The following is a 15,857-nucleotide window of genomic DNA, read 5'->3' as shown; positions in this document are numbered from 1 at the left end:
CTTGTCAGAGGAGAACGTCAAGCTACTTATCTGTAGGAAACATTAAAAGGATTAGGGGGGTTTTTGGAATGCTCCATGCTAAAAAAAAAAGAAATTAAAGTAATTTTTGCCTCTCTCCTGTACATTTCCAGCTGTCTCCCAGTGGCTGCAGCTGGTGTGGCATGGTGCTGCATGCTGTCCTTGGGCATGCAGAATCACTGAACTGTATAGGTTGGAAAAAACCTCTGAAATCATCGAGGCCAACCATCAACCCAGCACCACCGTGGACATTAGACCATGTCCCCAAGTGTCACGTCTGTACATTTCTTGAACACCTCCAGGGATGATGACTCCACCACCTCCCTGGGCAGCCTGTTCCAATCCCTGACCACTCTTGAGGGAAAGAAATGTTTCCTAACCTCCAACCTAAACCTCCCCTGGCACAATTTCAGGGCATTTCCTTTTGTTCTGTTAACTGATCCTAGGAAGAGGAGACCAACCCCCACCCGACTCCAATCTTCCTTCAGAGACCTGTAGAGAGCATGTTGTCTCCCTCAGCATCCTTTTCACCAGACTAAATCCCAGCTCCCTCAGCTGCTCATAAGACTTGTTTTCTAGACATGCAGCAGCTCCTCAGCCTGCTGGCTTTCACCAGTGCCAGTGAGTGGGTGTCCTTGGGGAGAAGTAACAGCTCAGGGACCTGATGTGCAAGACACTGTGAGTTTCAGGCAGTCATTGGCTTCTTCACAGGCTTTATCAAACTAAATGAGCACCTGGTGACATGCCTGAAAACCCAGCAGTGGTTGTGCCCAGCTGGCAGCTGAACTGGTGCTTGCTGCTGGGCACAACCACTGCTGGGTTTTCAGGCATGTCACCAGGTGCTCATTTAGAGCTTAAGGGTTCTGGATCTCATCTCTGCCTTGGGCTCTGGCAAACTAATTCAAAGCTGTTTCTAAAAACAAGGCAAGTTAGAAGCTAATTCACCCAGCATGATGGGGGTTGGAAGAGACCTCTGGAGATCATCCAGACAAACCCTTGGCTAGAACAGAGGCACCCACAGCAGCTTGCCCAGCATCACAATGGCCAGATGGGTTTGGAAGCTCTCCAGAGGAGGAAACTCCACAGCCTCTCTGGGCAGCCTGCTCCAGGACTCCAGCACCCTCGCACCAAAGGAGTTTCTCTTCCTGTTCAGATGGAACCTCCTGGGTTCCAGTTTGTGCCCATTGCCCCTTGTCCTGTCACTGGGCACCACTGACAAGAGTCTGACCCCAACCTCTTGCCCTCCACAGGTCCTTTAGCTCTTGCTGAGCATTGAGCAGATCCTCTCCCAGGCTGCTCTTCTGCAGGCTGAACAGTCCCAGGTCTCTCAGCCTTTTCTCCTCACAGAGATGCTCCAGGCCTCTCAGCATCTTTGGAGTCTCCACTGGACTCCCTCCAGTAGTTCTCTCTTGAACTGGAGAGCCCACAACTGAGCTCTGGAATATTTGCCCAGGGAGGTGGTAGGTGTTCAAGAACATGTGAAAATGCCACTTGGGGACATGGTTTAATATCCATGGTGGTGTTAGGCTGAAGGTTGGAGTCAATGATCTCAAAGATCTTTTCTAAGCAAAACATTTCTTTGATTCTAACTGGACCCAGTGCTGTAGATGTGGCCTCTCTAGGGCAGAGCAGTTCTTGGCCCCATCTTCCAGCACAGTGCTCTTGGTTTTTAATGGCTGATTGTACCCCTTGAAGAAGAGAGCTGAGGGGAGGGGTGAACTCCTCTACCCAGAGATAACAAAGCCACATCACCATGGATTTCTAATGCCTTGTGACCCACGCAGAGGCTTTAATAACATGTTTAGCAGCAGCTGACAGTTTATAGTGCAAACACTTCAGTGCTGCAGGGTGTTCTGTGCCAGGCAGCTGTGACACGGAGTTGGGGAGGGACTGCAAGGAAGATTTCAGAAGTAAGTCTTTAGGCTCTGGAAATCAAAAAGAGTTAGGAGCCACATGAGGAACAGACCTGGCAGAGAGGGCTTTGAACACTTCAGAGAGGTCCTTGAGAGCAACAGTATTTTCTCCTTGATGGCAGAAGGTCAAAAGGGGAGGAAAAGGCACTCATAGCTGCAGTGCTGAGCATGGTCAGCCTCGCAGAGCCTGGTGGCCATCCTGGGGTGTTTCCATTGGTCATTGGTGCTCTGGCATGCCCACGGTGTGTCCCATCCTGGTTCCCTGAGTGCTGATGAAGCACAGACCTTTGCCTGGAAGGTTATTTAGCAAAGCTAGCAAGCTGTGCTGATAATGGGAAGGAAGCAGGTGCACAAATGAGACAGCAGCCAGCAGCAGTTGTGCCTGCATGGATCTGGAGGTGTAAGGAAACAGCATTTGGTGTTGCTAATGGTGTTAAAAATCCAGCTGAAGGTCTTGGTGAGAAACTCTAATTGTGAGAGGAGCTTGATAATGAGGGTCTGCTTGGTAATGAGGGTCTGCTTGATAATTGGGGTCTGCTCAAACTTCCTGAAATACTGTAATTTGGAGTCCTTGAGTCATGGCATGGCTTGGGTTGGAAGGGACCTTTAAAGCTCACCTAGTCCAGCCTCCCTGCAGTCAGCAGGTACATCTGCAACTACAGCAGGTTGCTCAGAGCCCCAGACAACCTCAACTGGAACTGTTCCAAGGATGGGGCATCTCCCGCTTCTCTGGGAAACCTGAGCCAGGCTTTCACCACCTTCATACTAAACAATTTCTTCCTTCTCTCCATTCTGAATCTCCCTCTATCAGTTCAACCCGTCACCCCTTGTCCTGTTACAACAGGCCCTGCTCAAGTCTGTCCCCAGCTTTCTGATCAGCCCCTTTGAGTACTGAAAGGCCGTCAGAAGGTCTTCCTTCTCGGGGCTGAACAGCTCCATCTTTCTCAGCACAGAGGTTTTGAGCTCTTCCATCACTTTTGTAGCCCTCCGTCATATTTGATACTGTAGTAAAGGTTCTACTAAAGTAGAAGATCAGGAGTAGTGCCCTCAGGAATGAATCTGGGAAGGCAAAGCAGATGGTGAAGGCATCTTCTGGAGTCAGTGCTGTCATCCTCAGGAAAAGTGTAAATTCCTAACATAAACAGAAAGCACAGCAGCCTGGCTGGCTTGATAGACTTAAATGTGTCTGTCTTTGTGTTTTATACTGCAGATCTAGAGACAAACTGTGGGGCTCCAGAGCTCTCACGGTAACCATTTGTCTTGCAGTGACTGTTCAGATGACTCTTACTTAGATCAAAATTGTGCCACAATCCTATTTTTCACTTTTTATGTCAAATCTTGCCACATCCCAGGGCTGCCGGCAGGCGACACTCAGCCAGGGACAACGTGTTCCCTTATTGCTATCGCCACAAAAGGCTTTGTGCCAGGACGTCCTTGCAGAGATAGGATCACAGAATTGTTTGCTTGGAACAGACCTTTAAGACCATCAAGCCCAACCATTAACCCAGCACTGCCAGGTCACCACTAGCTGCACCAGGGGAGGTTTAGGCTGAATGTTAGGAAGAAGTTGTTCACAGAAAGAGTTATTGGCCATTGGAATGTGCTGCCCAGGGAGGTGGTGGAGTCACCATCACTGGAGGTGTTTAAGAGACTGGATGAGGCCCTTGGTGCCATGGTTTAGTTGATTAGATGGTATTGGGTGATAGGTTGGACTCGATGTTCTCAAAAGTCTTTTCCAACCTGGTCTTTTCTCTCCTATTCTCTCCTATCCTATCCTATCCTATCCTATCCTATCCTATCCTATCCTAAACGATGGCACTCAGCACCATATCTACAAAGCCTTGAAACCCCTCCAGGGATGGTGACTCCACCACTGCCCTGGGAAGCTTGACAGGCCTTGACAACCCTCAAAGGGGAGAAATTGTTCCTCATGTCCAACCTAAACCTCCCCTGGGGCAGCTTGAGGCCATTTCCTCTTGTCCTGCTGTTTGTTCCTTGGAAGAAAAGAGTGACCCTCACCTGTCTGGGAGTTGTAGAGAGCCAGAAGGTCTCTCCTCAGCCTCATTTTCTCCAGACTAAACAACCCCAGGTCCCTCAGCTGTTCCTCACCAGACCTGTTCTCCAGACCCTTCCCCAGCTTTGTTGCCCTTCTCTAGACCTGCTCCATCACCTCAATGTCCTTCTTGGGGACCAAAACTGAACCCAGGATTTGAGGTGTGGTGTCACCAGTGCCCAGTCCAGGGGGACAGTCCCTGTCCTTGTCCTGCTGGCCACACCACTGCTGATAAAACATCAAAGAACTTGAGAGCCTGAATTGCTGAATAAGTTGGAGGTTGTTTCTTCTGTCAGGACAGCTGTCCTGTTTTCATGTCAGGTTGTTGCTGTGCTGTGGGAAAGAGCAGGGCTGGTTTAGGGTTGGTCTGGGAGTTGTTTGATGGGGACAGGTCCTTGTGCATGCTGCAGTGAGCTGGCCTCATTGCTGGTTGGGGGCAAAGATGGCTGGAGGGTGGTGGGAGGCTTGGTTGGACTGTCTCTCTCTGGTAAGGGAAATTGGAGTAGTTGGTGCCAGACTGCAGCATGTGGCCAGCTGGGGCTTGCTTTTATGAGTTCCTTTTGTTTGGGGGAATGAAACCTGCCTGTGTTTCATCCCGGAGCAGGATTTCTCCTGGCTTGCCATGCCGTGTTTCTTCTCTTGCATCTCTCCACAGGTCCAAAGCAAGTGGCCCTTTAGCTGCTTGGCAGAGGGAGCTGCAGCTAACTCCTGCCACCTGCTGTCCTCTTCTCTCTTGACTTTCTTAAGAGCCTGGTCTATTTGGAGATGAAGCTGTGGCTGCCCCATGTCTTACACTGTCCCCGCGCCAGCAACCATCCTGCTACTCGTGCTGCTGACTCTGCCACCTCCTCTCCTCCACCACCACTCCTCTCAGCCTACTAAGAGAAGGTGTTGAGTTCAAATGGAGGCTCTGGAGGGAAGGCCAGAGGAAAGGCCCCCTTAGAGGACATGCCACCTTCCTTCAGAACTCTGAGAGCAGGAACTTGTTAGGATGTGATGTTTCTCCTGACATCACACTTCCCTGGTTGGAGCCAGGTGGGAGTTGGTCTGTTCTCCTGGGAACAAGTGATAGGACAATAGGAAACAGCCTCAAGTTGCCCCAGGGGAGGTTTAGGCTGGACATGAGGAACAATTTCTTCCCCAAAAGGGTTGTCCAAGCCTATAAGAGTCTGCCCAGGGCAGTGCTGGAGTCCCCACCTGTGGAGAGATTTCAAAGCCATGGAAATGTGGTGCTGAGAGACATGGTTTAGTGGTGATCTGGCAGTGCTGGGTTAACAATTAGACTCAATGACCTGCAAGGTCTTTTCCAACCAAAACAAATCTTTGATCTCAGTCCACATTCTCCTAATCCTGGGTCATGTAGCAGAAATAGTTCCTCATATTTGACTTACTGGAATTACATCATTCTGTGATGCTATGATTAATAGCCATGGCAGCAGAAACTTAGACCTGGGTTTTGACAATCCTGGTGAAGACCTAGGCCACCCAGCTGTACTGCTGGGTGCACAAAATGAGACTCTCTTAATAGAGGTAATCACAAACTCTTGATTAACACACACTCTTTGGGGGGATCTTCTGTTAATTTAATGACAAAGAACATGGTTTACTGAGTGCTCAAGGAAGGGGAGCCAGATGAGGGCCTGCACTCAGCTGGCCAAGACAGCCAACAGCATCCTGGCCTACATCAGAGCAGTGTGGCCAGCAGGACCAGGGCAGTGCTTGTGCCTGTGTACTTGGCACTAGCAAGGCCAGGCCTCGAACACAGGGTTCAGTTTTGGGCCCCTCACTCTAAGAAGGACATTGAGATGCTGGAGCAGGTCCAGAGAAGGTCAATGAAGCTGATGAAGGGTCTGGAGAACAGGTCTGGTGATGAGCAGCTAAGGGAACTGGGGTTGTTCAGCCTAGAGAAAAGGAGAGTGAGAGGAAACCTTCTGGCTCTGTACAACTCCTTGAAAGGACATTAAAGAGGTGAAGCAGGTCCAGAGAAAGGCAACAAAGCTGGTGAAGGGTCTGGAAACAGGGCTGTCAAGGAGCAGTGGAGGGAACTGGGGTTGTTCAGCCAGAACACAAGGAGGCTGAGGGGAGACTTTCTGGCTCTCTATAACTCCCTGAAAGGAGGTAGGAGCCAGGTGGGGGTTGGTCTCTTCTGCCTAATATCAGCTGATAGAACAAGAGGAAATGACCCAAAACTGTGCCAGGGGAGGTTTAGTTTGGAAATTAGGAACAATTTCTTTCCTGCAAGAGTGGTCAGGCACGAACAGGCTGCCCAGGGAGATGGTGGATTCATCTTCCCTGGAGGTGTTCAAGAAATGCATGGACATGGCACTTCAGGACATTGTTGAGTGGCTGTGGTGGGTTAAAGGTTGGACTCGGCGATCTTGGAGGTCTTTTCTAACTGAAACAACTCTATGATTCTATGATAGCTGCAAGCTGGGCTTGTGGAAAAACCCCACCTTTCCAGATGGAATAAGCATGACATCCATGCTTCAGTGTCCCAGATGCTGGCATGGGGAGCACAGGCAGCGTGCAGCCAGGATCTGCATGCTGGGATGTATGGAAGCAGCTATGGCACTGCAAGCTCAGGGCTTATTGCCAGCACAGCCTGAGCGTCTCCAGCCTGACCTGCAACTGCTGTAGAAATCTGGAGAACTTGGACAGTTCAGGACAACTGGTTCCTGGGAAGCTCTGCCTTTGCCAAGGTTTAACCTCCACACTGACCCAGGTCACAGAGCACCAGGGTCCTTCTTAGCTTGCCAACCACAAAACTGCTCATATCCTTCCTTAGTGTTGAAATCCCTGGAACTTAGGTGGGAATTTCTGCAGGAGTGACTCAGAGAGGGCCTAGGCTAACTGAGAGGGGATTTTTGTATGTTACAAGAGGGAAAGGAAAGGGAATTTGAGCAGGGCCTGTTGTGACAGGACAAGGGGTGATGGTTTGAACTAGCAAAGAGAGATTCAGACTGGAGAGAAGGAAAAAATGTTTGACAGTGAGGGTGATGAATCACTGGCCCAGGTTGCCGAGAGAGGTGGTAGAAGCCTTACCTCTGGACTACTCCAGATCAGGTTGTTTGGGGCTCTGAGCAGTTGCAGATGTCCCTGCTGACTTCAGGGCAGATTGGACTAGATGACCTTTAAAGGTCTCCTGCCACCCAAAGTCTGGGGTTCTATGATCTTCCACCTACCTCAAGAGATAGAAGCTGTGCTACAGCAAGCCAAGCAAATCCAGGTCTTTGGTGGATGGTTCCTCTGTTCCTAACCTTACTTCTTTTGCTTCCGGGTGATCTTCTTTGCAAAAGATCTCATCAGCCTTGCTCTCTGCCTCTCTCCCTTAACCTCTTGATTCTTAAACCATGGGTGTTAACTTCTTCTCCCAAACTGATGTCTACCAGCCAGCAGCAGGTACGGTGTCAACCAGCCTGGAGAAGCTCTGCTCACTTAAATGCCCAGATTGAGTTAATTGCTGTATTCCTGACAGCATACTAAGAGTTCTCAATTGAAGGGTTTGCAGTAAAATGTTTTGAGTAATCAGAGTTAATCTTTGGAATAGGTATGGAGTAATTCTCAGCTGACTGTTGTTGGTAGATGCCATAGTTACAGAGCTGAGCTGCTTCTTTGTGGCTACAAATCAAGTGTACTCAAGCTGTCACTGGTAAAAAGCAGGTAATAAAGAGGGGAAGGAAAGAATATTAATGGAGCAATTACCAGTTTCAGTATCTCGTATGGAGTTGGGTAGCTGAATGCTCCAGCAAGCCATGGTAGACCTAGGAATCTCCTTCAGTGTGTGCTGTGCTCTGGAGTTCCAAAGAACCCAGCAGTCTCTGCAGGGGTGCACATGGTGTTATTGCTGAAGGTTTGATGAATTTCAGTCATTCGTTGGTTGCTGTTTGCACAAAGTAGAAGCAGAGGTGTAGAATCACAGAAGAGGTTTGGTTGGAAAAGACCTTTCAGATTGTGGGGTCCAACTGTTAACCCAGCACTGCCAGGTCACCATTAAACCGTGTCCCTCAGTGCCACATCTACACAACTTTGAAGCCTTCCAGGGAGGGGAACACCACCACTGCCCTGGGCAGTTTCTTGCAGGCCTTGACAACCCTTTTGGGGAAGAAAGTGTTCCTCTTGTCCAACCTAAACCTCTCCTAGTGCAACTTGAGGCCATTTCCTCTTGTCCTATCACTTGTTCCTTGTGAGAAGAGACCAACCCACACCTCACTCCAACCTCCTTTCAAGCAGCTGTAGAGAGCCAGAAGGTTTCCCCTCAGTCTCCTTTTTCCAGGCTGAACAACCCCAAATCCCTCAGCTGTTCCTCACTAGATCTGTTCTCCAGACCCTTTACCAGCTTCATTGCCCTTGTCTGAACCCTTCTTTGTTTTGTTTTACAGGAACTTGACATGCTTCTGCAGAACCAAAACTGAGGTTGAAGTTTGTGCTTGGGCTTTGAATGATGGGAGAGTTTGTGCCCTCTTTGTGCCTCTGCCAGTACCTGGAGAACAATGGACAGGCTAGGCCATAAAATTTGGGTTTAAATCCAATTTCTTGGTTAGGAGGTAGAAGACCTTAATGCTTCAAGTGTCAGGTCACTGTCCAAGCAAGGGTGAAGCTGCCTGTGTTCTGAGCCAGCTTGTTCTTTTGTTCTTTGTGGCCTCAGGTCTAAATAACACAGGTGTTGGCACTTGCATTCCGTGTACAACTCAGTGGTGGCATCTTCACATCAGTGGTTTTCTCCATGACCACCTCTCCCTCTGTTTTCCTTCTGCAGTGTTTGGTGTTTGTTTTCCCTCTCTCACTTATCTCTTAGTGGAACCTCTGTGTGTATGTGTGGTCTTACAGGAAGGAAGGAGGCTAAGATGAGGTACATTTTGCAACTGGACACAGACTTTCTTGAAGTTTTGCTGATTTTTTTTTTACCTAGATACTTCATCTGCCTCCCTATACAGCAGTGCAAAGCACATTGTGTGCTCTGCAGAGTTGGACTTGATGATCCTTATGAGTCCCTTCCAACCTGGGACATTTTATGATTCATGGAATCACAGAATGGTTTGGGTTGGAAGAGACCTTGGAAATCATCCAGTTCCAACCACTCTGGCACTGGCAGGGACACCTTCCACTAGATTCTATGAGGTCCTCCCTGCCAAAATGCTTAGGGGGATCTTTTAAGTTAACATCATGAGTGGGGGCATATAGCAGTGAGGAAGGATGGAGAAATGTGTGTCAGGGCTCATGGCTCAATGTTGTGGCTGCTGTCTGAGTGCATGCCCAGCTGGGTGGTGCAGTTAAGGGTGGTCATCAGGCACAATAAACTGGGAGAACATCAGGAACAGGGAGAGGCACTCCCTGGTAGGAGTGGTAGGAGGGAGGACTCAGCTCCCACTGCAAATGAGATGAAGCCTCAGACTTCCAAAGGCAAGGAAATTAGGTGAGGAGTAGTAAGAGTGGTAGGAGGGAAGACTTGGCTCTCACTGCAAGTGAGAAGAAACCTCAGACTTCCAAAGGCAAGGAAATGGATGCTGACTGCAGCCGTACTTCACTTGGTACAGCTGGAACATGGTCACACAGATGGTGTTTATATCAGCTCTAACTGCCCCAGCAGAGGAGGCCAACCTGCTTATTTTCAGGGTTTATGAGGGGTGTCACTTGCTCAAGTGTCCAGGGTGACTTCAGCCGCAGGTTGCAGCAGCCAAGTTATGAAGCTGTTAATCAGGGTGTATGATGGAAATGGTGACAGAAGGAGGGTTTGGGGCTTGGCTTTTTAAGCAGTCCTCCATCTTGCAGCTGGACTGTTGGAAACTTGCTGAACTCATCTCCTGAAGGGCTAAGACGTGAGCTAAGGCTGCAAGAAGACTTGGGCATCCAGGCTGTACAACTGCCGAGTCCTCACAGGACTTCAAAAGTTTGTTTCCAGAGTGGATGGGGACAGGACTTGGCCGGAGGGTGGTGGCATGTCACACATCTTTACAGATTCACAGACTGCATCAAGTGGGAAGGGACCCTCAGAGGTCATCTCCTCCAACCCCCTGCCACGAGCAGGGACACCTCTAACTAGATCAGACCGCCCAGGGCCACATCAAGTTCTTTTAGTCCCTGCTGTGTGTAAGGCTCAAGGGGGGGGTTTGGCACATCAAACTTGTGCAGATACTGAGCCAAGGGGGTGATGTGGGGAGAGCCACAGAGCTTGGTGATGGTGTTTAGGTGCTGCATGTTCATGCCAGGAGTGACAGGAGCTGTGCTAAGCTTAGAGACCTTCAGGCTGAGGGAAGCCTGAGCAGGTGTAGTCAGGAAAGAAGCCTCAGCCATAACTCTTTTTATCATACTGCAGAGTCATAGAATCATAGAATGGTTTGGGATGGAAGGAATCTTAAAGGTCATCTAGTTCCAATCTCCTGCCATGGGCAGGGACACCTTCCACTTAGTTGCTCAAGGTGTTGTCCAACTCGGCCCCCCCAACTTGGGGGGGGGCCAACTTGGCCTCCCTCAGCAACCTGTTCCAGTGTCTCACCACCCTCACTGTAAAGAATTTCTTTCTGGTTTCCAGTCTCAATCTCCCCTCTTCCAGCTCAAAGCCATTGCTCCTTGTCCTGTCACTATAAGCCCTTGTCAAAAGTCCCTCCCCAGCTCTCCTGTAGCCTCCTTCAGGTACTAGAAGGCTGCTCTGAGGTCTCCCTGGAGTCTTCTCTTTTCCAGCTGAACAGCCCCAAATTTCTCAGCCTGTCCCCATCAGGGACGTGCTCCAGGCCTTCATAGCCTCCTCTGGACCTTCTCTAACAGTTTGATGTCTCTCATGTGTTGGGGGCACCAGAACTGGACACAGTGCTCCAGGTGGGGTCTCAGCAGAGCAGAGGGGCAGCATCCCCTCACTGCTGCATACAATAGCTCTGGGCCAGCAAGAGGCTGCAGGAAATGTATTCCTGGTTCTCCTGAGCAAACGACACGGTGTGGGCGGCACAAATGCGACACAAGGACTGAAAGGCAGCTTTTGTCAGGTGTGTGTGACCCCAGTCTGTGTTCTGTTCACAGCTTCGACGTGGAAAATGGCCCTTCTCCAGGCCGCAGCCCGCTGGACCCGCAGGCCAGCTCCTCCTCGGGGCTCGTCCTGCACACGACCTTCCCAGGCCACAGCCAGCGCCGGGAGTCCTTCCTCTACAGATCCGACAGCGACTACGACTTGTCACCAAAGACCATGTCCAGGAACTCCTCTCTCCCGAGTGAACAGTAAGCACCAACTCAGCTCACATCATGCTCTACAGTAACTGAGAGCTTTGCATCACCTCCTGTAATCCTCAGAGCTCTGCTAAGAGGAGAGTACAGATGGTGCTCACATTTCGTAGCCCAAGACGGGTACTTTCATGTTCTGCCAGGGCATGACTCCCTTCTCCCCATCCCATCCTTGAAATCATAGAATGATGGGGGTTGGGAGGGACCTCTGGAGATCATCCAGTCCAACCCCCTGCTAAAGCAGAGGCACTCACAGCATCTTGCCCAGGGTCACAATGCCCAGAATCACAGTGGCCAGCTGGGTTTGGAAGCTCTCCAGACAAGGAGACTCCACAACCTCTCTGGGCAGCCTCACAATGAAGAATTTTCTCTTCTTCTTCAGATGGAACCTCCTGGGTTCCAGCTTGTGCCCATTGCCACTTGTACTGTCACTGAGCACCACTGACAAGAGTCTGGCCCCATCATCTTGCCCTCCCAACAGGTCCTTTAGCTCTTGCTGAGCATTGATCAGATCCCTTCTCAGGCTGCTCTTCTGGAGGCTCGACAGCCCCAGGTCTCTCAGCCTTTCCTCCTCACAGATATGCTCTGGGCCCCTCAGCATCTTGGTAGCCTCCACCGGACTCTCTCTGTGGCAGAGAGTTTGGAACTGGATGATCTTTAAGGTCCCTTCCAACCCATACCATTCTGTGATTCAGCGATGATTCTGTGTCCACACTGGACCTTCCAGCAGGAGAAGCCAGTTGCTCCAGCTTGGTGGTTTTCTGGACTCATTTTTTCTCTGTTAAACTCTCACCATGTGTTCTCAGAGTCTGGTTAACATCGTGTCTGCTTTTTCTTAAGTTGGTAATGCTCCATTAGCCTGGACAGCAGACATATGACTGTACTTGTATTTATAGTGTTCCTCTTCTCCATCCTGTTTTCTGTCATGGGTTGTTGAAAATACAGCAGAAAGCTGAGACAGATGGTCAAGCTTGAGAGATCAATACAACAGGGAGCGTGGAGCTCAAATGAGTGTCCTGCACTTGCAGCCCTTTATTTTAAAGGCACCATTTAACGTTTCAAAGCAACCGTTAAACTGTTACCTAAACAAAAGGCTTAACTGTTGTGAAAGCCCTGCAAGTCTTGTCCTGAAAGACACATTTAAATATTTGCAAGATCCAGGAGGAGAATTCTGAAAGAGAACATCCCTCCCTGTTAGTTAACATCTAGTAGATACTTACCAAAGTACCCACTCCAAATTATGCAAATAGTGTATTTTGAGGAAATGGGGCAAGGACAACTCTATCCAGCTGTGCTCACCACCCTCATCTCCTCCAGCTTCATCTCTGCCTGCAGGTAGAGGTATTCATTTACTGCAGGCATCAAGGTTTGTGCCACACTCAGGAGAGCTGACATCTCTCCATGCTGACCTGGTCTTGACATCACTGTTGAGACAACTTCAATTAAAATGCAGATTTAGCAGCACTGATACCTGGTCATGCTCTGTGGTGGCACAGCCAGAGACTGATCCCCTTTGAAGGGGTCCAACCTTGGTGGACACCTCTTGAGAGATGCTTGCAGCCATCTGTGCTCTCCTGCCTGCAGCCATGCCTCCTCTGCTGCCTGCAGTCATCTGTGTTCCATCTGCAACCATGCCTCTTCTCCTGTCTGCAGCCATGTCTCTTCTGCCTGCAGCCATTCCTCTTCTCCTGCCTGCAGCCGTGCCTCTGCTGCTCAGTCATTCCTTGTCTCCTGCCTGCACTGTGCCTCTTCTCCTGTAGGTAATATCACAACAAATCCCCTTCTTGCTGATCGCCTCCCCGCATTTTTGTCCAACCTTCCAAGATAAAACGGGCCAGCTAAACCCCAGCGTCTGAATAACATCCCAGACCGTGGCAGAGATCAACAAAAGCCAGGAAATTCAAAGCTGACCTTTCCCCTGGGCTGTTATGGGTTTTTTCCACGGCACTTTTAAGCGTGCTGCCTTAACTTTTGGATTTCCTGGCATTTATGGCGTGGTCTTACCGATGTGAACAGTGGCTCCAGCTGGGTTGTTTTGGATGTACGCTGTGAAACCTTTTTCCATCAGGAACAAGACTTTATGAGGTGTTAAATCAACGCTACGTGGGTTCATGTACTATTTTCTTTGGGTCGTGGGTGCTGCCTGGGGGAACCTCCCCTCAGTAAAATGCTATTTTGGGGCAAATGACGCCAGTTTTTGAGGTCAGTTGTCTCATTTTCTCCCATTTCTCCTTAGGCATGGGGACGACCTGATTGTCACACCTTTTGCCCAGGTGAGTTGGCAGCTGCTTTGGCTTCTCATGTTAAAAACAAACTCACAAAAGAACCTTGAAACAGAGAAGATAACGTCCCTGGTGTTCCCTCTCCTCATAGGTGCTGGCAAGTCTACGAAGTGTGAGGAACAACTTCACACTCCTCACCAATTTGCATGGCACCTCCAACAAGTAAGGCTGGTATTTTTCCTTCTCTATACGGCTGGCATGCAGCAAGGGCCGGCGGGAGGTGGAGAAGGGGCGGCAGGGTCGGGGGGGAACCGGGGAACCGCGGCCGCTGTTCTCCGGCCCTCCTCCCCCGCCGCCCCTTCTCCGCCTCCCGCCGGCCTCGGGCTCCCGATTGCGGTGCCTCAAGTCCCTGCCGCGCCATGCGCTGGGCGCCAGGGGGCGCCAAAACGCAGCCCGCCGCCTCGTCCCAGCGCTGTATTGTGTTTTGGGGGGCATGGCGAGTGCTTGCGGTGTGGGACCTTCACTCGGTTTGGCACCTTGACTGTTCAAGGTGTTCATAGACTCATGAACTCATGGAACCACAGAATCAGTTTTATTGGAAAAGACTTTTAATGTCATCACGTCTGACCATTAATCCAGCACTGCCAGGTCAACACTAAACCATGTCCCTCAGCACCACATCTACACAGCTCTGAAACCTCTTCAGGGATGGGGACTCCACCACTGCCCTGGGTAGCCTCTTCCATTGTCTAACAACTCTTTCAGTGAAGAAATTGGTCCTCATGTCCAGCCTAAACCTCCTCTGGTGCAACTTGAATTCATTTCCTCTTGTCCTATCACTTGTTCCTTGGGAGAAAATACCAACCTCCACTTGGCTCCTACCTCCTTTCAGGGAGTTGTAGAGAGCCAGAAGGTCTCCCCTCCTTGTGTACGGGCTGAACAATCCCAGTTCCCTTAGCTGCTCCTCAACAGTCCTGTTTCCAGACCCTTCACCATCTTTGTTGCCCTTCTCTGGACATGCTTCACCTCTTTAGTGGCCTTTCAGGGAGTGTAGAGAGCCAGAAGGTTTCCCCTCAGCCTCCTTTTCTCCAGGCTGAACAGCCCTCAGCTGCTCCTCACCAGACCTGCTCTCCTCAACCCTCAGCTGCTCCTCACCAGACCTGTTCTCCTCAACCCTCAGCTGCTCCTCACCCAGCCTGCTCCAGTACCTCAATGTCCTTCTTGGAGTGAGGGGCCCAAAACTGAACCCAGTGTTTGAGATGTGGCCTCACCACTGCCAGCACAAGGAACAATCCCTGCCCTGGTCCAACTGGTGATTCTATTTTCAATAGATTCATAGGTGCCCAGCTCTGGATGGAGGTGTCACTGAATTTCAGGTCAGTCAGTCTGTGGTGCTGTCCTGCACTGCTGTGATTTCTTCATGAGAGGGCTGTTCACAGCCACAGGGTAGACACCAAGGAAGGAAACCCCAATCATGAGGGTGTAGGGATGGTGAGGATTTCCCCATCTGGACAGGTTCCAGGGGGTGACCTAGAAAGCTGCCCCATGCTGCCTGCAGACCGGGGATCCGATGTCACTTCCTTTGCTGCTGTAGTTGCAGTGAATGGGGAAGGTGGTGCACACAAGAGGAGGATGTCATTTTCCTACCTGCTGAACAGGAGAAACCAAACAAAGTGCTTTTTACCCCTTTGTCCGGAATCACCATTTCCCCTCGGCTATTTATAATGAGCAAAGTCCTCGTCATTTTCTGGCCTGGTTCGCCCCAAGAGAGCTGTATTGCGTGGAGCCAGCATCATTCATTCCTGGCAGGGACAGCTGTGCACCCACCCATCCCACCCTGGGACTGCCGAGCTCCGCTCGCTCAAAGCTGTCTCCCGACAGAAAGACAGCTGCAAAAGTGGACTCCATTGGGACCCCCTGAGCTTGCTTCACTGCCACATGGAGGAATGGCATCTCCTGGGTGCCCACTGTGGACTCTGCTTTCTGCCTGCCAGCACAGTCTTGCCTTTTACATAAAGCCCAGCATTTTATCCAGGCCTGAGGTTTTCCTGCTCTTGATTTCTTTTTGCAAATGTTGATGGGAAGGAACCACCGCGTTCCAAGATGGAGGTTAATAGAAAACCAGATGGCTACAAGAGATTCCTTTTTTTCTTTTTTTAAGCTTTTTAAAGATCTTTTTCATTATTACTCTTGACCAACTCAAGCCTTTCACCAGTTCCTAATGAGGAGAATCTGAAATTGGAGAGGGCCGGAAGGAAATGAGGGCGTAACCTGTAGGACACACAGGCATCTTGCAGTGTCCTTTTGAAAACATTCCCAGATTTGATTGAGGTCTGAAGTTGTTTGCCCAGCCAAAGTCATTGAAGTGTTTAAACCATTATATCCCAAAGATCCAAGTCCGTGGCGGAATGTGCTTCCAGGCACTGTGGAGCTTCCCTCACA

At 50.2% G+C, this 15,857-nt stretch overlaps 1 protein-coding gene across 6 annotated transcripts in view; it reads left to right on the top strand.

The window, feature by feature from the left end:
* The window catches only part of PDE4B (phosphodiesterase 4B), a 288,183-nt gene that overhangs the window by 184,599 nt on the left and 87,727 nt on the right, over positions 1 to 15,857 (top strand). For all 6 annotated transcript variants that reach the window (XM_054165475.1, XM_054165477.1, XM_054165476.1 and 3 more), the window contains 3 exons: positions 10,996 to 11,190; positions 13,430 to 13,466; positions 13,567 to 13,637. In XM_054165475.1, coding sequence (XP_054021450.1) covers positions 10,996 to 11,190; positions 13,430 to 13,466; positions 13,567 to 13,637 — 303 coding nt within the window. The remainder of the gene's footprint in view (positions 1 to 10,995; positions 11,191 to 13,429; positions 13,467 to 13,566; positions 13,638 to 15,857) is intronic.

The sequence above is a fragment of the Dryobates pubescens genome, chromosome 11, assembly GCF_014839835.1.
Source record: "Dryobates pubescens isolate bDryPub1 chromosome 11, bDryPub1.pri, whole genome shotgun sequence".
Lineage (NCBI taxonomy): Eukaryota > Metazoa > Chordata > Aves > Piciformes > Picidae > Dryobates > Dryobates pubescens.
The sequence above is the reverse complement of the archived record's forward strand: the minus strand, read 5'-3'. Positions and strand labels throughout refer to the sequence as shown.